The 23,547-nt window shown below is 28.5% G+C and overlaps 10 protein-coding genes across 10 annotated transcripts in view; 4 read left to right on the forward strand and 6 right to left on the reverse strand.

The window, feature by feature from the left end:
• Window positions 1-305: 305 nt before the first annotated feature.
• Phum_PHUM450110 (hfb2 protein, putative) lies at window positions 306-2,211 on the reverse strand (the record flags this gene model as incomplete). Its single annotated transcript, XM_002429694.1, has 5 exons — window positions 306-457; window positions 539-758; window positions 843-1,208; window positions 1,590-1,876; window positions 1,974-2,211. The coding sequence occupies 5 exons, from the start codon at window positions 2,209-2,211 to the stop codon at window positions 306-308; spliced, it is 1,263 nt and encodes a 420-aa protein (XP_002429739.1).
• A 2,020-nt stretch (window positions 2,212-4,231) lies between these two features.
• Phum_PHUM450120 (mitochondrial 50S ribosomal protein L45, putative) lies at window positions 4,232-5,366 on the forward strand (the record flags this gene model as incomplete). The annotated part of the gene is made up of 4 exons (XM_002429695.1): window positions 4,232-4,499; window positions 4,572-4,713; window positions 4,784-4,991; window positions 5,064-5,366. The coding sequence occupies 4 exons, from the start codon at window positions 4,232-4,234 to the stop codon at window positions 5,364-5,366; spliced, it is 921 nt and encodes a 306-aa protein (XP_002429740.1).
• Window positions 5,367-5,551: 185 nt separating this feature from the next.
• On the reverse strand, window positions 5,552-9,116 carry Phum_PHUM450130 (regulator of G protein signaling, putative; the record flags this gene model as incomplete). Its single annotated transcript, XM_002429696.1, has 8 exons — window positions 5,552-6,026; window positions 6,151-6,203; window positions 6,709-6,888; window positions 6,968-7,546; window positions 7,631-8,017; window positions 8,125-8,763; window positions 8,853-8,957; window positions 9,042-9,116. 8 exons carry the CDS (start codon window positions 9,114-9,116, stop codon window positions 5,552-5,554), a joined length of 2,493 nt encoding a protein of 830 aa, XP_002429741.1.
• Window positions 9,117-11,069: 1,953 nt separating this feature from the next.
• On the reverse strand, window positions 11,070-14,419 carry Phum_PHUM450140 (uncharacterized protein; the record flags this gene model as incomplete). Its single annotated transcript, XM_002429697.1, has 2 exons — window positions 11,070-11,141; window positions 12,035-14,419. The coding sequence occupies 2 exons, from the start codon at window positions 14,417-14,419 to the stop codon at window positions 11,070-11,072; spliced, it is 2,457 nt and encodes an 818-aa protein (XP_002429742.1).
• A 400-nt stretch (window positions 14,420-14,819) lies between these two features.
• Phum_PHUM450150 (uncharacterized protein) lies at window positions 14,820-15,586 on the forward strand (the record flags this gene model as incomplete). The annotated part of the gene is made up of 2 exons (XM_002429698.1): window positions 14,820-14,855; window positions 15,077-15,586. The coding sequence occupies 2 exons, from the start codon at window positions 14,820-14,822 to the stop codon at window positions 15,584-15,586; spliced, it is 546 nt and encodes a 181-aa protein (XP_002429743.1).
• A 386-nt stretch (window positions 15,587-15,972) lies between these two features.
• On the reverse strand, window positions 15,973-16,411 carry Phum_PHUM450160 (uncharacterized protein; the record flags this gene model as incomplete). The annotated part of the gene is made up of 2 exons (XM_002429699.1): window positions 15,973-16,128; window positions 16,211-16,411. The coding sequence occupies 2 exons, from the start codon at window positions 16,409-16,411 to the stop codon at window positions 15,973-15,975; spliced, it is 357 nt and encodes a 118-aa protein (XP_002429744.1).
• Window positions 16,412-17,704: 1,293 nt separating this feature from the next.
• Phum_PHUM450170 (Riboflavin kinase, putative) lies at window positions 17,705-18,291 on the reverse strand (the record flags this gene model as incomplete). The annotated part of the gene is made up of 2 exons (XM_002429700.1): window positions 17,705-18,075; window positions 18,204-18,291. 2 exons carry the CDS (start codon window positions 18,289-18,291, stop codon window positions 17,705-17,707), a joined length of 459 nt encoding a protein of 152 aa, XP_002429745.1.
• A 753-nt stretch (window positions 18,292-19,044) lies between these two features.
• On the forward strand, window positions 19,045-19,677 carry Phum_PHUM450180 (40S ribosomal protein S27, putative; the record flags this gene model as incomplete). The annotated part of the gene is made up of 3 exons (XM_002429701.1): window positions 19,045-19,063; window positions 19,298-19,408; window positions 19,649-19,677. The coding sequence occupies 3 exons, from the start codon at window positions 19,045-19,047 to the stop codon at window positions 19,675-19,677; spliced, it is 159 nt and encodes a 52-aa protein (XP_002429746.1).
• Window positions 19,678-20,233: 556 nt separating this feature from the next.
• Phum_PHUM450190 (uncharacterized protein) lies at window positions 20,234-21,979 on the reverse strand (the record flags this gene model as incomplete). Its single annotated transcript, XM_002429702.1, has 5 exons — window positions 20,234-20,501; window positions 20,603-20,842; window positions 20,923-21,088; window positions 21,244-21,618; window positions 21,691-21,979. The coding sequence occupies 5 exons, from the start codon at window positions 21,977-21,979 to the stop codon at window positions 20,234-20,236; spliced, it is 1,338 nt and encodes a 445-aa protein (XP_002429747.1).
• Window positions 21,980-22,338: 359 nt separating this feature from the next.
• Window positions 22,339-23,547, forward strand: part of Phum_PHUM450200 (isocitrate dehydrogenase NADP, putative) — a gene marked incomplete at both ends in the record, with an annotated part of 2,329 nt that continues 1,120 nt past the window's right edge. Inside the window, one exon of the mRNA XM_002429703.1 lies at window positions 22,339-23,476. Within this exon, the coding sequence (XP_002429748.1) occupies window positions 22,339-23,476 (1,138 nt within the window). The remainder of the gene's footprint in view (window positions 23,477-23,547) is intronic.

Here is a 23,547-nt window from a genome sequence, read left to right on the forward strand (position 1 = left end):
ACTTTTAATTTAATTTCATTAAAAAATATTTTCCGAAACCTATTGCGGGAGGACCTAAACCGTGAACCATTTGCAAACATCAACAACTGCATTTTTAAATTTTATCTGGAAAAAAAAAAAAAAAAAAAATGAATAAATAGCAGACGACAAATTAATTTTTTTTATAGAGAGAGAGAGAGAGAGAGAGAGAGAGAGAGAGAGAGAGAGAGAGAGAGAGAGAGAGAGAGAGAGATTTCAAACAAACAAATAAAAATTAATTAATTAATTTACCTCTTGAGTACTGACTTTTTACTGCTTGTGTTTGTTTAATCATCGTCACCTCCAGATTCGGACTCTTCCTCTGCATTTTGAAGCCACTCAACAAATTTTCTCATTTGATCAAGGAATAACATTTTTCCTTTTACAGAATGACTTTCGTTATACCATTTAATAATGACCTCCTCAGACAGTACGTCAGCTGTAAATCAAATTTTTTACATTATAATTAACAAACAAACAAAAATATATCATACATCAATAATATTTATTTGAAACTCACTCTTGTAAAAGAGAAGGATAATTTTTTGGAAAACTTTCATAAAATTCATATTTCCATAACAGAATTCTTGTATGCGCAACATTAATTGCAATTCAGATCGTTGCGAATTAGTAAATGACTCAAATAAAACGGTATACTGTTTTAAATGTTTAAGAGCTTGCTCGGCTACTAACTCCTCTTTTTTATTCCATTCTGCTTGAGCCATTACCGTCGACCATATCTGGGAACGCAAAACGAAATCAAAAACATTTAAGTAAAAATAAAAGATTGAGTTTAAAAAACATTTTGTTCATCTTATTCTTACAATTGCTACAACGTCTTGTTCTGGAATATGATTCTTGGCAGCAAAATCCCTGATATCTGTTGTGATTTCTTTAATTGGTTTCCCTTCACTGAGAGCTTCTTGTAATTGTCGTTGCAAATCTCTTTTAGCCTCTTGGCTAGCTTGAGCCTTGTGTAATTTAACGAGCTCGTGTAATCCCTTGTCTTCGAAAACGGTTCGAAAATTCTCTTCCGTTCTCTTGTTGGCTGGCATAAATTCCATCATGCGACCCTCGAGTCCACCTTTTTTTAACATCGTTATGAGATTGGCAAGTCCCTTTTCTTGTTTGTATGTAGAAAAAACTTCTACTATAAAGTCTAATGCCAAATTATCCTTAACCAAGTGCTCCTGTAAAAGAACAAAAACAAATTTATGTTATGTGCCACAACCCACTAGGTACAAAATAACAAAACCTTTTTTTTTTTTACATCAAATTTTATTTATACTAATCGAATATACCAATAATAATAATAATAATAATGCGTTTTGTTCGAAAGTGAATACATAAAACCTAATAATGGCTCCCTCCTTTGTAGACAAAACAAAAATAAAATTTCGACTAAAAATTGGGTTATCAATCTTGACTGACCTACCTTAACAAAAAGGTAGGTAATGATAACACATAACTATTTAAATCTAATTGTAAAACAATAAAATTTTATATAAATAAATATATATATAAATGTGATAATTAATTAAATAGTTAAAAAAAAAAAAAAAAAAAATTACATTGATAAGAACGTGAAGAACTGTAGGAGGCACCGAACCGTTAGCAAGCCATAATGCAGTCATCCGTGCTAATTTAACTCTTTCAGCTTCGTAAAAACCCTTAATAAAAATTAATATTTTTTTCATTTCATCCTCAAACATTTTTTCTAAATATTTGTAACGACGCATCAATTTCTGGAAGACTTGCTCGTAATTTTTCATGGACTCCATATCCTCCGGTGCGTCAAATATACACACATTCGTTTTGCATATCTTATCGCCGTCAGTGGCTATGGAGCCACCCGGAACTAAAAAAAAAAAAAGAAATCGACAAATGATTCGGATTGAAACTTTTCCCGACATTACTTTTGTTTGAAATATACAAAATGGTTGATAAAAACATACCAAGAAGACCTCCTGCTATAAGAATATCAAATAAAGCCTCTCCATAACGGCGGTAATCCAATTTGGAGCCGGCAGTATCGAGAAATTTTGATACAGCTTCTAAGTCATTTCCAGCTTTGTCAAGACCTTGTATAACTGCATCACGAAAACCTGTTGGGTCATATTTTTCCCTCTCATCTCTTTTTCTGGTCTTGATGCGCTGACCTGATAGAACTGGCTTTTCTGCTTTTTGACTCATACAACTGGCTAAAAATAAAAAAAATTATCCCTCGTTAGTTACTCGCACACACGAGAAACCTTTCGAATAAAAATAAACAAAAATTTTCATTAATTACATTTCAATACTTTATCGTAATTATTAGTAATTTACAAAAACAAAAATAAAATTTTATTACTTGAAATAAGTAAAATATATCAAATTTTAACACAAATTTATTTCAATTATAAAAAAATGTTAAAATTTATTATAGCAAATTTTATAATCACATAAATGATATTGAAAAGAACGAAAGAATTTATATAAAATATGTCAATTAATTATTATTATTATATACACACATTAATGTCACTTGTACAACACACACACACTTAGCTTTGTAAACTATTTAAATGAAATTGCAAAACAATTATAGAAAAAAAAAAAAAAAAACGATGAATCAAAAAAAAAATTTGCAAAAATAACTGTAATATTGCAAAACAAGTTTAAAATTCCTGCTGAATCATCACCTCATTCTCTTCAAGCAGGCATTTTAAATGTTAAAACTTTCACAATATTATTAAATTAAAACATTTTTTTTTTTTTTTTTTTCAAAAAATATTCAAATAAAAAAAGATTTTTTAATAAAAAAAAAAATGTGTGTGTGTGTGTATGTAATAACATAAAAAGATACTTACAATTTCCAAAAAAAAAAAAAAAAAAAAAAATCAAAAGTTAAATAAAAAAACAAGTTTATAATTTTTCTACCCTAACGGGGGAAAAAAAAAAAATTATTATTTTTTTATAAAATTTTAATTTTAAAAATTAAACACAAAAAATTTAACAAATGTAATGTTTCTGACAAATAAAAATAAAAAAAATAAGAAAATTTTTTTTTTTTTTGAATTCTAAGAAATAAAATAAAAGGTTAAACAATCATCACCATGCATTCTAATTTATAGAACTCTCGGAAACAAAGAACTACAGGCTATGACTATTAAACTTTTTTTTTTTTTTTTTTTTTTAAAATTAAATTTTAAAACGTCAAGAATTAACAGGAATTCTATCAACGAATTCTAAAATGATTAACCAAAAAAAAAAAAAAAAAAATGAACCATCTTCCTTCATAAATGGGGGGTAGGGAAAAAAAAATCCAACACGAATTTAACTTCGAAGTCATAAAATAATTTCGACTAATGCAAATTTTTTTTAAAATGGGGTCATTCATCTCTAAATAAAAAAAAAAAAAAAAAATTTTACCGATAAATTTATTATATTTAATCACCCCAATAAATATAATTTAAAAAAATATTAAATAATAATAATAATAATAATGAAAAACGTAATGAATGCATCAATAATATGTAACTTTTAGAAATTTCCATTTGAAAATGGTGAAAATAAAACGGCACCATTTAATTTATAAATTATGTACGTTCGAAAATAAAATAATGAAATAATGATAGTAAAAAAAAAAAATATGTAAAAAATCATACCCAAATAAAAAAATTTAGAAAAAGCGAATTTACAAAAGAATAACAGCCAAACTTACAGTAAACTCGAATAATTTATAGCACGACCTTTCTATCAAGGCCTGTGATTTCAAGAGAATTATTGAGCAACGTGTGACGGAACTTCCGCTGTAAAAAGCTTCCTTCCCCTACTGTGTCAGAACTTTTTAAACCTTGAGCAAAACTATTAAAAAAAAAAAAAAAATTGTTTAACTAAAAATATTTTAAATCTTTTATATAAGACTGTTTAGAAAAAAAAAAAAAAAAATATGCTTTTAAAAAAACTTAGGTTGCGGATTGACTTTTCAACTGTTCCACCGCTTGATTTAAATATTATTAACCGGATATTGTTCTTGATCATAACTTTAAATAATTAATATGTTTTATTTACAAAAAACATTTTACGTTAGTATTTATTTTATTTTTATTATTGTCATTTATTAATATTTATCTTAATGCTGCATTTTCTATTAATTATGTGATTTTTTTTTTAAAAAAAGAATTTTACAAAGCAACCTGTGATTGCAACGGTTCCTAATATTATATTAGGAATGATGGTATCGTCAAGAAAAAAACATTATAATCCAAAATTTAAATGGTTGCGAAATAAAAAATTTATTCCTATCGATTTACCCGATTTTCAAGAAAAACCTTCACGTGAAAAAATGAGAACGAGATTAAAAGAATTGGGAGTTCTTCCACCCCGTTTTTGGAAACGTAGACCAATGACAATTACCACAACATCAACTATTGTTAATCCTTACGAACCCCCACCAGGGGATGGTAAGAGTTCAATCATACCTAAGGTAGGTAGTACCTGTATTTTATAGTTAATTTATAGTTAAACACTTTCAATTTTACTGATATTCAAAGTTTTTCAGAGTGCCAAAGGTATTGTCGATAAAGTCAAGGAACAAAAAGATTACATGTTAGCCAAAAGGCAAATTACCAATTACGATTCAAATTTTAATACAAAAGTATTTCCTCAAGAAGCTCATGATATTTATGTCAAAGCTCATACGATTTTAATGAAGTTAGTATCATTTCCATTTACTTTTGATAATATACCTGTGAAAAATTAAAACTCTTTGTCGTCTTTTTAGAAATGACCCGGAGGAACTTTCGGAATATGTAACCGAATCGGCCATAATGGAAATGATGAGCGGTATAAAAAACAAAACTCTAAGATGGAAATTTATAGAATCTTTAGAACCTCCAAAAATAGTTCAAATGAGTGTTGCTCCAGTTATTCAAGAATCTAATTTATTCGGACAAGTCACAGTTCGATTTCATACAAAACAGGCGAGTACAGTTTGATTGTTGCAATAAATGTAAAAACAAGATGGCGTTTCTAACAATTCACATTTTAAATGTTATTAACAGATGTTAGCCATATATGATAGATTTGGTAGATTATTTTATGGTAGCGAAACGATAGCAAAAGATGTATTAGAATATGTTGTTTTTGAAAAACACATTGTTAACGAATATGGAACATGGAGATTGCATGCTAAAATTATACCAGAATGGATGCCATCAAGGGAACCAATGCCTAAAACGACAATAGTAGAAAAAATTGAAGACATGGATGAAGATGTCGAAGATGAGGTTTTATATGAAGACGATTATAAATCATATGCAGAAGAAGATAGTATGCAAAAAGTTCCACAAACGACAGCACAATAACTGAAAACAGTCATGTAAATAATTTATATATTTTTTTTTTTAAATAATAATAATAATAATTATAATAAATTAAAATTATTAATAAAAAATGATGAAGGTTTATCTTATGTATATATTTAATATACTTACAATTTATACATTATTTCTTTAATAAAATGTCTGAGCATAACTTTCAGGTAGGAATTCTATACAAAACTGCTACTCGGTTGATCTAAATAAACTGTTCTACGATTTCTTAATATTTTACCATTTTCACGTTTAATATCACTCGGTTTTAAAAAATTTGTATTTCTATTTGTTATTTCTTGAGGGATTCTCAAAGAGGTTTCGTTGCTGTTGTTGCTGTTGCTGCTGTTGTTATTACCGCAATTAATTTTCGATGATAATTTCGTGGGTAAAAATTTTGGTTTTGGCGGTAATGGTGGAGGATCGTTTTTTCCATAATTTTTTTTATTCGATACATCCGATCCGTTTGTTATAACGTCATTTGTTTTAACGGTATCAACTGTAAATTCCGTTTTTATTGTTGTCGTTTTGGGAGTTTCATATGTTTTACACGTTAGTGGCTTTGATATCGTTCTTCCTGCGTAATCCGATTTTCTAACGGATGTGGTTGATAAATCTAACTTTCCTATTATTTCTCCTTGTTTCCAATTGTTGCTGTGAGGCTAAAAAAAAATATATATAATTAAAATAAAATAAAAGCACTTGTTAATAAGAAAATTTGCTTTCCCCTTCCTCCCTCCTCCCCCTTACTCCTCTCCCCTCCGCCCGTTGTCTTCACCTTATGGTTTTGCTCAATAAAAAATATTGACCGCATGCTGTTTGATGATCGTGCTGTTAAAATATTCCATTATTATTATTCATTTAACAAAACAAAATGTCTTCCCCCTTAATAAAGTTATTAACTTATTTATTTCAAATATTTACAATGCCGTGTCCGAAAATTATTTTTTTAAATGATTCTCATCTTATTTTTATAAAAAAAATTCGTTTATTTATGATTATTAAATAATGCAATGCGTTGAATTTTTAATGCTTAAGCGCCATGATTTAGGTTATAATTAATGGTAACTTACATAATGCTTAATATTAATATATATATATATTAAAATGTAAAATACAAAAAACAAGAGAGAGAGAGAGAGAGATGAAAGCATTTGATAAATTGTTAGATAAAAGCAGAAAATAAATTAGTATTTATATATATTAAAGCAGAAAGTATATAATAAGCAATATATATATATATGATATTTACACATTCTCCATGAATTTTTTTTTTTTTATTTTAATTTGTTTTTTTTTGTTTTATACTGAACCGCCTGGATTTCCGCTTCTTTACCTTATCATTTTTTAAACTATTTTTTATATGTAATTGAGAATTTTCACGTTGATTTTCTAATTGTGATAAATCCGATTCGTAAAATTTTGGTGTTGGTGTTGTTGTTGTTGTTGTTGTAGTACCATCTTCTTTTCTAAATTTTCTTATTTTTTTACCGCTTTGTGGAGCGTTTTCCTTATCCTAAAATTATTGTGTTTAAATTAAAAAGGTTCGTTGTGATTGGGGGGACTTTTAAAAAATTCAAGCATCTACCAAATACCTTTAAAAAATCCGGGAGTTCGAAATTGATTTCCGTTCCTCTTTGATCTTCCAATCTATTTCTTTGAGCTCTTTTGAGTCCTTCGTACAACTCATCGCTTTCCGATTTTCCAGTCAATTTATTTACAGATTTCCATTTTCCTATCAACGGAGGTTTACTCGTCACCATTGACACGACTCCTTCCACGTGTTTGGTAGCTCCTTCCAATATTTGCCTACTCGTTCCCTCTCGATTTTTATTCTTATTATTCTTATCGTGAAAAGTCGAATCTCTCCTTAAAAATTTACTAAAAACTCCCGAAGAATGTTCCGATCCCCATTCTTCGGATTTTAACGAACCCTGATCGGATTTTCCGACGTCTTCGTACTTTCCCTGAAGAAGTTCTTCGAAAACCTTGTTTGTGATTTCGTCGAGAGTGGGAGCGGCTTTGATGAAAGATTTATTTGAAAAAACGTTCGAATTTTGACAAATTTGATTTTCTCCTTTCCAACATTCCGAGCTTCGAGTCAAAACGGTCAGACGCCTACCGTCGACAGCCGTTACGGGTAAATTTAATTCGACAACCTCGTTTTCACTCATCTGTAAACGAAAAGAAAAGAAAAGAAAAGAACTTTTCAAAATCAAAAAAATCGATCGACGAGTATTTCGAGTATTAATAATTACCGAGCAAATCGTAACGGCATCCAATTTATAAGAATATTTTTGCAAAACGGATTTTAAAACTTGACCCAAAGTTTTTGTTATTTTAGCTTTGACACTAACGGTTCTACGATTGGGTAAATCTAATTTGAAAACGACACGTTGATCGACACGAACTTCCTTGTTGCTAAGAGTTGTCGCTTCTTCGTCTAACGCCAAAGGTTTCGAAGATCCCGTCGTAAAAAGTTCGAACGAACTAAAATTTAATCCACGTTTTTCCAGCAGCCTGTGTATGAGTTCTCTAATTGTTTCCTTTGGACGAACCCTGACAACCGTCGTGGCACCATCAGAAAGAATAACACGGCATAATTGACAATTTTCCCTTTCGGAAGCTTCTCCGGACGTTATGGACTAAAAAAAAAAAGACGTTATCCGCTGTTATGATAAAAAAAAAAAATTATTTAAATTTCTATTATCCGATTAATAATAATACACCGGATGTAACGACCCGACGTTACCTGTCTGCTGAAAGATCCCCTCAATGCTAAATCCCAAGACGCTAAACTCGAACGACTGCTAGTTAATTCGCTTCTAACGGAAAAAACATCCTCGTTTCCTCCCTTTTGTTCCAGGGTGGATAATTTATACTCTGATTCTCCTCTATCTTTCGATTTCGAACGATTTTTCTTATGCCACGGAAGCAATGATTTTCTACTGCAGTCTTCGGCATCGCTCCTCGATTTTTTCAATTTACCCCGACTCGGAGTGTTTTCGATATTCGACGAAGGGATATTAGGCGGAAGGTTCAAATTGTTCGAATATGGGAGGTCTTCGTTGGATAAATCTTTCAAAAGGCATTCCTTGTACAAATCGGATTTAATAAATCTCGGATAACTGTCGAATTTCATCAAATTGAATATTTGCTTTTGTGCGGGTACGAATAAATCGATGGGAGCCTCCAAAAGTTTGTCTTGAGTGTATTGATGTGCGTGTGCATCTATGTTGACAGGTTCCGTGGCTCCCGGTCCCAAATGAGTTTCGAATATTTCTCCAGCGAGTTTTTTCCTAAGAACGTCATCATCTTCCAAACATTTGTATTTTTCGCAAGAAATCCAAAACGTTATGTTCTCTTGACTGAATTCTTTTTTTAAAAATTCCTAAAATAATTTTTTTTTTTTAATTAATTTTTTAAATTTTTTTTTCTCACCCCTCGTTAAGGGAAAATTTTGTTTGTTTTCCAACTTACAGCAAAAGCGTTGAGTCCACAAGGATCTTCCAAAAGTTTTTCAAATGATTGAGCCCAACCGACGACTCGATTTCCATCTCCATTTCCATTCTTTTCACCAAATTCCTAATTTTGAACAGAAAAAAAACAACTTGTGATAAAAAATTAATTAAAAACAAATCAAATTATAATTTTTTTTCCAAATTTCACCTTAAAATAATAATTTTTACTTTCGTAATAGCTTAGGGATCGACTTCTTTGATTTTCTATTTTTTTCGATACCATTATTTATCCAAATACAACCAACACAAATATATATTCAATACTAATTATTAGTCACAATTTATAACAAATTTTTTTTTTTTTTTTTTTTTTAATTTCTTCCTACGCGTTTATTTGAATCATATTAAGAATATTATTTAAAAAAAGACACACAACACTCATAAATTTGTAAGTAAAATTTTAAATTTTCTTTTTTTTTATATTAATTAACAAATAATTAATTAATCCATTTAAACTCCTTACTCCATTTTATATTAAGAATATTTTGAATGTAATTCATTCATCAAATGAAAGTTTTTTTTTTTTTTGTTTAAGTATTATTCCTTTTTTTATTATATCTTTTACTTAAATAATAAATAAATAAATAAATCTAAGAATCATTTTTATTTAAATAATCAATAAAAAATCCATCGAAAGAGTGTGACGTCATTAAATTAATATCAAAATGTAAATAATTATGAATGAATGCCCACAACGTCCAAGTTATTATTATTATTTTTTTTTAAAATAAATTTCAATTTATTTAACGTCATTATATTCGTTTTACCAAAACTATTTATATATATATTATTTAATTAATTTTTTATAAAATTTATTATATTTAATTGAAATTTTTTTATATTCGTGAACAAAAAAAAAAAAAAATCCGATAACGAAAGGAAAGTGTTACCAAATCAAATCCTGAGAATCGGGTTAATAATTGAATAAACAATTGAAAATTTCACTCGAAATAAAAAAATTTTCAATTTCACATATATCGAGAACATGCGTGCGTTATGCGTTTTTTTTTTATTACGCACAATAATAATAATAATAATACATGGCGCGAGTCAATACTTTTTCGACTTTTTCTTGCCCTCCATACTTATGATTGTAAATGGCTTTATTAATTCAACATTTTCAAGTATGGTTGCTTTTTTTTTCTAACCAAGTTCGTGTAACAAATAAAAAAAAAAAAAAATTAGTATTAGTAGCAGTAGCAGTGCATCGTTTTATATTTTTTATTATATAAATTTTTACGGTTGATTGATTTTTGCCACCATCACCGCAATACTTTTTAAAATTTTCATAAATATAACCCCGTAACAACTTTCACGACGTTTCCTTCATTTTTGTTATCGTTTGAGAACGAAAAAAAAAAATCCCATTAAATTCTACGTTGGTAATCTAAACTCAACGAGAGAGAGAGAGAGAGAGAGAGAGAGAGAGAGAGAGAGAGTGTGGAACATAATAACCCAATTGACGTTAAATATTTAAAGTGAATCGAATTTAGTGATGTGACAGTTTAAAATTTAAAAAAAAAACCTCTTGGCATTGATTTCTGGAAACTTCGAACAAAAAAAAAAAAAAAACGTCTTCCGATTCGAATAATTGAGATCACTTTCACGACGGGAAAACGAATTTTTAAGTGACCTTTTGAAATAAGCTAATGTGACGACGATGATGATGTTATTTATTTGTGAGTTTTTATACCGTCACATTTATTAAACATTTTAAAATTCGTTTTAAATCCGTTTGATCATTTTTGTAATCTACGACATTCGATCGACAATGTCAGAACAATTAAGTAAACGGTCTCCTACTTAAATCACAATTATAAAAACGAATGGATTTAAATTTAAATTTCCCCCCCTCCCCCTCCCCTTCAAATATAATAACTTTAAAATATTAATATTAATAATAATAATAATAATAATAATAATAATAATATGTATTCACTGTGAAAATATCATCACTTTTTATAAAAAAACAAATAAAACTTTGTGTGAAATTTATAAATAAGATGCGCAACACGGCCGACATTAACGTTAACTGAAATCGCGCGCGTACTAACGAGATTCGAGAATTCGGTGAGAACGCGCGCGTTACAAGTCGGCGGTGACTAAACTCAAATGAATTCATTTAAATTCAGGATATTTTTCGTATTCCCTACTCCCTTTTTTCTCTCTCTCTCTTTTAAATTAATTCTTTTAACTCCACGTTTAAAATTACTTTAATTCCAAATGCAGAGGCTAGGAGGATAAAAGCCTAAAATTTATTTCCATAACAAAAACAAAAGTAGTAGTAAATGATTATTAAAAAAAAAAAAAAAAAAAAAAAAAATCGTCGTTAAAATCATGTAAAAATATAAATTTTTTTCATTCGATCGAATAAATTTCCCGCGACAGGTGCAAAGTTTTATATAACAAACTCGTATTAAATTTATTTACAATAATTCGTCTGTTATCTCACATGGTTTAATTCATTCTTTTCCCCCCCCCGCCCCGATATTTTCCCGAAGGAAAATAATAAAAAGGTTTGCAAACTGATAAAAAATTTAAAGGAAAAACGTCAATACGTGTCGTCGTCGTCGTCGTCAATGATTTCAATATGTCAACTTTCAAAAAACAAAACAAAACGTAAAGCTGAGGAAATGGATTTTTTTTTTTTTTGTTTTTCGTAAAAATTCCATTCCCTCGGTTAATTAACTTTTTAAGCTTGTGTTTAAGACTTAAACACAAAAAAAAAAAAAAAAAAAAAAAAAAAAAATGAATACATGTGTGACTAATCCATGACACGGCATCAAAGACAATAATATACGAACAATAACAAAAGATGCCGAATTTAATTTTTTTTTTTTTTTTTTTTTTTTGTGTTTCTCTCCATTAATTTAAATAATTTTTAAATACTTATGAGGTTGTATGATAAACCGTTTCGTTTCGTTTTATAAATATCGGATATTAAATTAAATTTTTTTCCCCGTTAAAAACAAACAAAATGAAAAAATTACGTCAACTCAGTTACGTCACGGTGACCGTTAAAAAAAAATTTTAAAAGTATTGTCTGCATCGTGTCATTAGTTAAACATCATCTTTTTTTTTTTTTTTTTTTTTTTAAAAGTTGGTAAAATATTTAATATTTTAATATGAAATGTTACTTACGGAATTTTTCAACATGAGAGATCCGTCAAAGTTTTTCGGCATTAAATTTCTCAAATCTTGGAGGCTCCCCCATTGATGAAGTTTCGATGAACTGTCAAAAACTTTATCCGTTGAATTTTTTAACGCGTCGGAATCTTTCAAATCCTCGAGACTTTGAGTTATCAACGGTCTTTTCAAACCGAAAACCTTCGGACTTAATTTGTATAAGAGAAGTGCATCGTTGCTTTTATAACTGCATATGCTCATGTCGTCGGCTGATTTGAATAGATTTTTTTTCGAGTCGCTTTTTCCGATTTGGCTTTTCCCGTCGGCGAATTCTTTCCCATTCGAATTTTCATTTGAGGCGTACGATGATAATGTCGGGTCGTTTGATTCGTCACAACACAACGATGAGGATTCGTTATTTGATTTAACTTTAACTGATCTTCTGTTCAATTGCACGATGTTGCCTTCGCCGTAAGAAATCGAAAGGGGACTATTTACTTTTGAATATGGAAAACTAGAAACACCTTTAACTTGAGGAGTCAGTTTGTAACTTTTTACGTAGTCATAACTGTTACTTATTTGCATTAAATTATCCGTCGATCTGGAATTCATTTTTCCATTCGCATCATCGGGTTCCGCTTTCTGAAAGCCACAACCCGAATTATCGAGACAATCCGAAGATCTGGACGTGGCTTTATAATTTGATCCAGGTACTACTTTGACTTTTCCACCGTGAGTCGATTGATTGGGTAATAAACCTAATTGATAGAAAATTGATTTTTCGTACCATATGCCGGATAGAGACAATGATTTCGACGGGTCTTCTTTCAAGTACTTTTTTGAAGAACTTCTTCCAGATTTAACTTTTGCCGATAAATTTTTCAAATGGGAATGTTTAGTTAAAGTATTTTCTTCATCTTCTGAGGAGGAGGAGGAGGAGGAGGAAGATGAAATTAAAGGAGATCTGCTTCTGTTGCTAGTAGGAACTTTTGAATCAGGAATGGCTCGCACCGTCAAACGATGATCTGTCGAACAAGATTCATAAGCTTGATCCGATAACTTTGGCAAACGGCAAAAAGCATTTATATTAGAAAATGTGTGATGCAGATTTTGAGACGTTTCCAGACTTTCGTTCGAAGGTTGGAGTTGTATATCTAAGGCACTCGTATTTCCTAAACACTTTGAGTTGCTGTACAGTTGCTGGATGTGCAGTCTTTGATTTTCAACGTCAACCATAACAATTCTGTCTGATTGATTGCCACCGTCGTCTCTAAAACCGATTCCTGAATCGCTATTACTACTTGCCGCAGTTGATCCAGAATGAGACGGTTGGGGTGAATTAGCCAAAAGCATCTCATTTTGAACTAAATTTGCGTTATTTTCGTCTTTAGTTAAGCAGAATGATTTGATTGCATTTAAAATTGGCTCGGATGTAGGGGGAAATTCAAAACATCCCCTAGATAGAGGTCCCGATGTGCAAGTTATTTTAAAAGAAGAAGCCTTGCTAAAATGTTTTGAATGTTCAAAAAGATTTGATTGAACTGCAAATACATGGCAAGAACTTGATGGTAACACCTCATTACCGTCACCAGAAGCCATTGTAACCAAACCGAAATACTTTTTATCTTCTTCAGAACTTGGTCCACAAAATGTGATTTTATTTACAGGATACTCGGCTAATACTTTGCCTCCGTTTCCAGCAACTGTAACTCCATCAGCATGAACTTTCATTAACACCCAACTATGTGATCTTTTTTCTGTTCTTAATCTTTTTATGCAACCCCTTACAATTTGGGGACGGCAGCCAGGTTGAATTTGTTTAGGCATTTCAATTGTTCCTAAGTAACCAATCACAAAGCTAAGTTCTTCTTTTGAAGTACTAGGATTTTGAGCATTTGAAACTCTAGGTACAGAAATTGTTGGTAGATCCCAAGAAGTATGGATGGTGGAATGAGAAGAAGATTCTCCTATCAGTCTGTTATCTTTGCAGGTTTTCGAAGAACGACCAGGTTGAATTCCATTTGAGCGATGATTGGCATTTACATTTCTAGGTTTATGAACAAACTTAGGTTTAGCTCTAACTGAGGCAATATTATCTTCATCGGAGCTATCAGAATAATAATTTTCAGCTATTTGTAATTTAAGCACTCCATTTAAACAACCAATAAGTCTTACAACATCATCATGAAGTAGCTTGCTAACACTCTGTCCATTTACGGCTACCAAATAATCTCCGGGTCTTAATCCAGCTCTTTCAGCAGGACTACCACTGACAATACAACTCAAAATGCATGGTTGCTGTCCTGAAATTGTAAAACCGAATCCATTTTTACCACGAGCAATTTCCACTGTTTTGATTCCGTAATTTGACCTCTTTTTTCTTCTTCTAACAGGATGCATTTCGATAAAATATAAAACTATTATTGAACCAAACACATTTACTACTGTAATTGGGAAATTAATTTATTTCCCTGGAGAATCCCTTATATTTTGTTACGCTTTATTTGTCACAAACTTATTCATATTTTTAAATTTTAATAAACATAATCAACAAATGTTAACAACATGTTATGTTATTGTCGTGTTATAACTACACTGAAAGACGTTTCTGTATTGAAATAACAAAAAAAAACCTACTACATTACGTGGCTTTTAATTTAAACTTTCGTTTTTTTTTGTTACAATTAGATTAACTTCAAAAAAAAAAAAAAGTGTACACATATCCTACTCACGTAACCGACGCCATTTGTATCATTTAGTAGGTATACCTAAACGTAGAGTTTGAAATATTCGACTACAGATGACTCTGAGGAGTTTGTTTTCGTACGAAATATTGGTAAATTAATAATTTTTCAAGTAATATGTGTTAATGCAGTTTAATTTTAAATGTACTATTGAAAAAAAAATTTTTTTTATTTAATGTATATATAAATGATGTAAATTTTAAAGACTACTTTTATAACATGCAATATTTTTGAGTAATGCTTTTTATTTCAGAAAAATTGAAAATCCCAGTATTTTACCTTCAGCAATCACATAATTATTTTTGAAATGAAGGAAAAGGGAAAAAGAGGTGAAACTCCAAGCAATTCATTCTTTAGAATGAATTTTTTATACCAGGCTGCTCATTTAATGTCTGCACATAAAAATAATTCTAGACTCGGTAATTACTATGGTAAAGTGTTAAAAGAAATATCGAACAAAATGGTAGAAAAACTTCATCCAGATATAAAAAGAACAATGTGTTCTGTCTGTCACAGCAACTTAACCTCAAATTCTAATGCCCTTAATGTTCAACTTAAACCACATCCAAAGAAAAAAAAAAAAAGAGCACTAAAATCTTCAACAAAATTAGACATTAAAAAAAAAATGAGACAAAATATTATTGACAATAAAAAAGATGGTGTTTCTTTAAACTGTAAAAACGTGTACAAAAGCAAAATTGATAAAAAAAAGAAAAAAGCAAATTTTTTAAAGTATAAATGCAAATTGTGTTGTTTTAGTAAAAACTATGTAATGCATCCAGATTATAAACTATGGATTCATAAACATTTAATTATAAATTAATAACACTGTGAAAGAATTGTAAATTTTTTCATAATTCCTTTATCTACCAGTTATAACCTACTTGAATTTAAATGCTAAAAAAAAAATTCATCGCTCATAAAATTTTCGATTATTATTATTAGTTTCATTATTTATCTAAAATGTTTGCAATAAAATATAATGAAGTCACATAAAATTTATTATGACAAATAAAATTTAGTAATTAAATTAATTACTTTAAACAATAAAAAAGTTATTATAATAAAAAAATTAATCTATTCGTTATTAACCGATAACATATTGACAACATTTCGGAATTAAAAAAGTTTATCATTAATGAATTTTTAAAATTGTTAATCTGCAACATATCTTTTGAGCAAAGATGAAAGTACATTTATAAATTATTATTAATTTTTAACATGGCAATCTACTTTGCATTTTACAATATGAACTGGAGGTAGTAAATTGTTTCCACATTGACATTTATTACCAGAAATGAAATCGAATGAACCCAACCTACTCTGACAATTTGGACAATGAACTTTTCCTTTGGTCCAATTAGCCTAAAAATATACTCAATTATTAAAAATTATATTATTTTCATCATGTACATATATATATATAAAATCACGTTCGAAATCATACTTTATCAACTAAATCAGAAATCCAGGAAGGAAGATTTGATTCTTGAAGAAACCATAAGTTATCTTCTTGTACTGTTGAACACAAAACATTATTTATGTTTTGTTGGCTTATAGAAATAGCATGAGCATTATTTAACGTATTTTCTGGGTGTAAAAATAATAAAAACCTGCATTTTCTGCATTTAACTGAATGAACTTGCATTAGAAAAAAAAAATAAAAATATTTTCCTACTGAAATTTATTACATTTTATATAAATTGAATAAAACCGTGTTTTAAAAGGCGGAGAATTTTGTCGACATTTTGTCACAAGTCAAAATCAATGTACAAAATTCTTCATCGAAAACTTTTTTTACTTTTCAAAATTTTTAACCCAACTGAAATTTAAAAATTTTTCATAAACTTTTGTTTAAACTTTTTGTTTCTTAGCAAGTTAATTTTCTTATTATTAAATTAAATTTTATGTATCGTAAAAAATATTTGATATTGTTCTCGATTGCTTAAAAAAAAATCACTGTCTTACGTAACACATTTGATGTTCGTGTAAAAAAATACATTAACTGTTAAACTTTTTTTTTTTTTTTTTTATACAATATTATTTCATTAATTTTTTTTGTTTAAATTCAAAAAGTACTTTTTAAAAAAAAAATATTCTTTTTTATAATTTTGACCTTAATTACATTAATAAAAAAATTAACCTTTCCCAATAATTTTCTTAATAAAATTTTTTTTATTTCTAAATATATGTCAATACATTATTAACTTATTTATAATAATTAAAGCTTATTCGAAGGGATAACAATAATGTCACAAAATTTATATTAATTAATTTTATCTGTGATGTATCATAAATTTAGAATTTTATCATTATATTACAAAAGATATTTTTATAGTTAATTATTTTACTTTGTTTTTATATTTGGTTATCATCAGTGAATAACTATTTTTATCAAAATAATAAATAAATAAATAAATAATAAAATTTATAATAATTAATAATAAATATTTGATATAACTCAATGATAATCGACTAATAAAAAAAAAAAAAACAATTAATGAGCCTTTAAAGCAAAATTTTATGATTAAATTATCGAATTGACTTCTATCTGAATACTAATTAAATAATTTTTAAAATCACAAGATACAAATAATTACTTGGTGAATAAATTTAAAATAAAAAATTATTCAATTTTGATAATTAAACATTTTAATTAAATAAAAATTTAACAAAATTATTAGTGGAACCTGCCACAATAACCTAACAAGGTAAAATACAAACAAAATAAATTGAAACAAATAAAATATGTTTTAAAAAAAAAAAAAAAAGCTAAATTTAGGTAAAAATATTTATAACGTAATGAAATGTGTTCACTAATCAGAAATGAAATCATAAATAAGCTTAGCAGTGAGTCAATATTTTAATACTCTTATCAAGCATTTTAAAGTTTTTTAAAAGATTAAAGTAAAATCCTAATAATTATTATGACATTAATAATTTACATGACATTGTCTGAAAGAAAAAATGGATTATTTTTATATTGGATAAAATTTGGTTTATCTAACTCTTTCTCAGCTATTTCTATATCATTTCTTATGGTTTCTATAAGGCTTTCAACATTATCAAAATCCATTTCGGGTCTTATAAAACCGACAATTGCAACACTTAACATACAACCGTAAAAATCATTTTCGAATAAATGCAATATATGAATTTCCATTGATTTTTCTTTATTTTTATAAAATGGATTCCAACCTATGCTCATAACCATTTTATACACTGGACTATTTTCAACTTTTGCCCAACCAAAATAAACACCTGTATCTAATTCGGGCGGTAATTTATTCACAGTTTGCGAAGGTAAATTGGCTGAAATAAATGAAAAAAAAAAATATTACAAACACTAATTATGGGGCAAACTTTATTAATGATGATTTAATAAAAGTTTGTCAACTTTATTTTTAATATTAAAGAAAAAATAAAAAAAAAATGGTTACCAGTAGGAACTCCTAATTCTTTAGATCCTCTGCCAAATCCTTTTATTACGACATCTCTTGCATAGTACGGTAAACAAGAATAAGACATCTTGTCCTCCTAACTAAATAATAACTGATAAAAAACTTGTTCATTTAGGAAATTTAAATTATCTTGTCGTAATAAAAACGTCGTGTCATTAGAATTAAAGAGTAACTCCTGATATTAGTATTGTAGACCCCGAACTATTTCTTTTCCGGCATACGTGCTTTGCCATAATGCCTGTAAGTAAATCTAATTTAAAATAAATATTAAGTTAAATATGTGAAACAATAACATGAAAATAATAATTTTTTTATCTAACAATTATTATTAAACCATTTAATTTCGGGTCAAACATTTTAAATAAGGCATTTATATTGAGACATGTGATTTTGTTTTAACTGCGACATCCACGTTGTTTATCTTTGGTATATGCGAATTAGTATGTTCTACGAGTTATAGTCATTACTTTTGATATTATCTAATCCTAAATTCACATACTCGATTATTTTAAATAGATTTTGATGTTTAACGAATATTTTTTTACACGTTCGAATAATTTTATGTGAAAAGTTACACGATCGTTTATAGAAGTTTTGCAACGATATGTGTAATTTTTACATGTGGCTAAATAATAAACCATATAATAGATTTTTATTTTAGTTATAATATTGCCTTTTTAATTTTAAAATGTATATTTGTTATTAATTGTTTTTAATTATTGTTTTATAGCTTGCTAAAGATTTACTCCACCCTACTCCTGCTGAGGAAAAAAGGAAACATAAACTTAAAAGATTAGTTCAACATCCTAATTCATATTTTATGGATGTAAAATGTCCAGGTAATTTTCCTTTTTCTCTTATTAATTACAGTTTTATTATTATTATTAAGATATACCTTAATACTGTATTTATAATTTTTTTTTATCGTAAAAGTGCTTGTATATGACATTCTAACAACATGTAAAATTAATTGAATTATTTTAGTTAGTTAAATTAAATTTTAATTTTATATTTTTAATAATGAGGTCAAGGGGGAAAAAAATAATCGATTATTATTACTTGACTATTTTCAGGTTGCTATAAAATCACAACAGTTTTTAGCCATGCCCAGAGTGTAGTAGTTTGTGCTGGATGTTCAACAATTTTATGTCAACCTACTGGAGGACGAGCCAGGCTGACAGAAGGTAATTTAATTGATTTTAAGTTATTATGGCTTAGTCAATACACTTAGTTATTTACTAAATAGTAATTTAAGGTTTTAGTCTGAGCCTAAAAAAAAAAAGGTGTCTTTTCACTGACTGTATTAATTATGATAATACAGTTGGTAGTCCGTTTACCTTACAAAATTATAATAAATATTACAAATGTTTTATACGACTAATTAATAATAATAATAATAATTATTGTTTTTTTGTTTGTTTTAGGATGTTCATTTAGGAAAAAACAACATTAAGAAGTAACTGAATTAATTATAAAAAATAATCAAAAAGCCTTAAAGGTTAGCCTTTTACATGTTATTTATAATTAAGAAAATTGTGATGTTAAGGTGTTAAAAAAAAAAAAAAAGTAATAAAAGGCTTATCTAATGGGGAAAAAATTTGGTTTTCCATGTTTTATTGTTTTTTTTTTTTTTTTTTTTTTTTTACTGGAAAGCTTTGAGTTTTTTTTTTTAATTTTTTTTTTTTAAATTTTTAATTATAAACAATTAAAATAAATCAATACAAAAAACATTCCTTAACAATTAATTTTATACCAAAAATATGTGTGTCTGGAAATGACACATATAGTTAATATTTATATTTTTTTTTTTCTACTATAAAATTTATTGTTAAGGTTTTTAATTTTGCATTGACTCAAACATTTTATTTATGTTTATAATTTTATATATAATAATTTTTCTAAATTGGAAAAAAAAAAAAATTTTCAATGGCTAACATTTTCCCAAATGAATTTTTCTCGATAAAGACTAAGAAATTTCGATTTATTCGATTCTGATCAAGTATATTTATTTACATTAGTTTGTTAAATTCATCTGCAACGTTTTTTCCCAAATTTCTACAAGATACATTTTCTAAATTGACTAAAATGGCTACAACTATACCTTTTGGTATTGTTCTCATTATATTTTCATTTGTGTTTGTTCCTTTATCAGGTACAATAATGAGAACGCTCGACGCTCCAACTGCTCCTCCAGAATGACCAACATAAAATTGTTGATTTTCATTCACACCCCCTATTTCATCCATCTCTGGAACAACTGTCCATCCCAGACCATAACTACAACAAAAGTGATAATAATTTTTTTTTTTATTTAAAAAAATATTTGGAATAAAAAGTTGTTGTCGCAGTTTGTCATAATTTTGTATATTATTATTTACCCTGAATTTTTTCCCCATTTCATAATTGTGTTTTCAACTGGCGTCCACATTTCTTTAACTGTTTCAGATTTTAAATATCCAGGTTTATCTGATTCTCGTTGTTGATAACTATAAAGCATGACATTACCAAATTTTAATAAATCTCCAACAGTTGATACAAAACCTCCTCCTGCCCATTTATACGAAGTGTCGGCTAATTTTGCATTTACTAAACGACCATTTTCATTTTTGTCATAGTAACTGTGCCGAAAACAAACCGAAATTAAATTTGAATTTTTTTTACAATTTATTTATTTGTGATATTATTAATTGATATTTACCTTGATCTTTCATAAATAATTTTTGGTATCCTATCTAAATATGTATTTTTTAATGTTAAACTTTTAAAAAATTCTTCTATTTGAAAAGTAAATGGTTTTTTACCCACATTTTCAATAACTGCACTTAGTAATGTGTATCCATGAGTTGTGTATTCAAATGATGTACCTGTAATGTGAAATATTAAGTTATTACAAAATTCAAATGTTTGTAAAATATTAACAAGAATTATTCGGTGAAAGGGATTTGACGACAGCATCAAGGAAACATGGTTGGATTTTTAGGTGTTCTTTCACGAATAAAATGGTTTGATCTTATCGTACCTGGTTTAAATAAAAGTTCATCATCCTTAAACATTTCTACAGATTTTTCAATTGTATTTACTTCCTGTTTATAATAGAATTCCTTTCCGGAATCACGATTACCCTTATCTTTTTTTTCTCCTTTTTTTTTATAATGTCTTACGCCTGCTGTGTGACTGGCTAATTGTCTTATTGTTATATCTACCTCTTCGTCATCGATTTTTTTTTTTGGAAAATAAGGTACATAATCATGAACCGACCTGTCTAAATCTACCTTTTTTTCTTCGTATAATTTCGCTAATAATGTCATCGTTATGGGTTTGCTTATGCTAGCTATTCTCATGGCAGTGTTGACATTGCAGGGTGTTCTTGTTTCTAAATTAGCAAATCCGAATCCTGCAAAGAAAAAACATGTTAAAAAATGAAGAAAATTTTAAATTCAGAGGTAATTTGATTTTTTTTTATTACCTTCTTCCCATACTGTATTACCATCAACGCTTACTCCAATGACCAATCCAGGTACTCCGATTTCGTCTTTAAATCTCTTAACGAGTTCTTTTGATTTTTTTACGGCAGTTTCATAATTTTTTAACTTATTTTCGGACAAACGTATTTTAGGATTTAAAATATTTGAATTTGCCTCTAAACTTTTTGACACAGCTTCGTTAGAAATCGTGTCTTTAGATTTAAGGATATAGACAGAGCCAGCACCAAATAGTCCGGATACAATGCCGACGAGAGCTGATGATTTATTCATGGTGAGGTTTATTTTTCTTTTTCGTTTACTTAATTTTCCTTTATACTTATATTCATTTAAACGAAAAAATTTATATTTGATATGAGAAAAATAAAATTTTGTTAAAAACTTCGTTCACTTTAACACTTAACGTTGACTCCAATGGGGAATGAGTTTGTAAGTCACGTGATTACACGAACAAATCCGAACTTCAGTACGTCATCAATTTCACTGATTAGCGAAATTTATAAATATTATTTACATTTTGTTCGTAGAAAAAACTCGAAGCGGGTTTAGTTGTTTGCGCGAACTACGATTTTTTCGCTGAATCATTGTTAAATAATTTAATCACGTTGTGTTAAAAAAAAAATTTAGAAAAAATGTCAACGAAAATTAAAGCTGGACCCGTTGTAGATATCCTCGGAGATGAAATGACGAGGATATTATGGGATTTAATTAAGGAAAAGCTTATTCTACCGTTTTTGGACATTGAATTACACACTTACGATTTGGGAATCGAACACAGAGACAAAACGGATGATAAGGTAACTGTTGAATGTGCCGAAGCCATAAAAAAATATAACGTTGGAATTAAATGTGCAACCATAACACCGGATGAAAAAAGAGTCGAAGAATTTAAATTGAAACAAATGTGGAAATCTCCCAACGGAACCATCAGAAATATATTGGGTGGAACAGTTTTTAGAGAAGCCATTATTTGCAAAAATATTCCGAGACTTGTTTCTGGATGGAATAAACCAATTATTATTGGTCGTCACGCTCATGCCGATCAATATAAAGCAACGGATTTTTTAATCAATGGCCCAGGAAAATTAGAATTAGTTTTTACAGGATCTGATGGTAAAGTCATTAAGCATACTGTAAATGAGTTCAAAGGCCCCGGTGTTGCTTTAGGAATGTACAATACTGACGAATCGATAATTGATTTTGCACATTCATCATTTAAATATGCCCTAGATAGAAAATATCCATTGTATTTGAGTACTAAAAACACAATACTTAAAAAGTACGATGGGAGATTTAAAGATATTTTCCAAGACATATACGATAATGAATACAAGAAAAAATTTGAAGAATCTGGAATTTGGTATGAACACAGATTAATCGATGATATGGTCGCTTATGCTATGAAATCTGAAGGAGGTTTCGTTTGGGCATGTAAAAACTACGATGGTGACGTTCAGTCAGATTCAGTAGCTCAAGGTTATGGATCGTTGGGTATGATGACTTCCGTGTTGATTTGCCCCGATGGGAAAACTGTCGAGGCTGAAGCAGCCCATGGAACTGTAACAAGACATTATAGATTTCATCAACAGGGAAAAGAAACTTCTACAAACCCGATAGCATCGATATTTGCATGGTCAAGAGGTTTACTTCACAGAGCAAAATTAGACAACAATCAACCTCTTGCTAATTTTGCTAATAAACTCGAAGAGGTATGCATTGAAACAATTGAAAGTGGTAAAATGACAAAAGATTTGGCCATATGTATTAAAGGTATGAACAACGTCACAAGACAAGATTATTTAAATACATTCGAATTTATGGATGTTTTGGCCAACAATTTG

This window comes from Pediculus humanus, genomic scaffold (genome assembly GCF_000006295.1).
Source record: "Pediculus humanus corporis 1103172108221 genomic scaffold, whole genome shotgun sequence".
NCBI lineage: Eukaryota > Metazoa > Arthropoda > Insecta > Psocodea > Pediculidae > Pediculus > Pediculus humanus.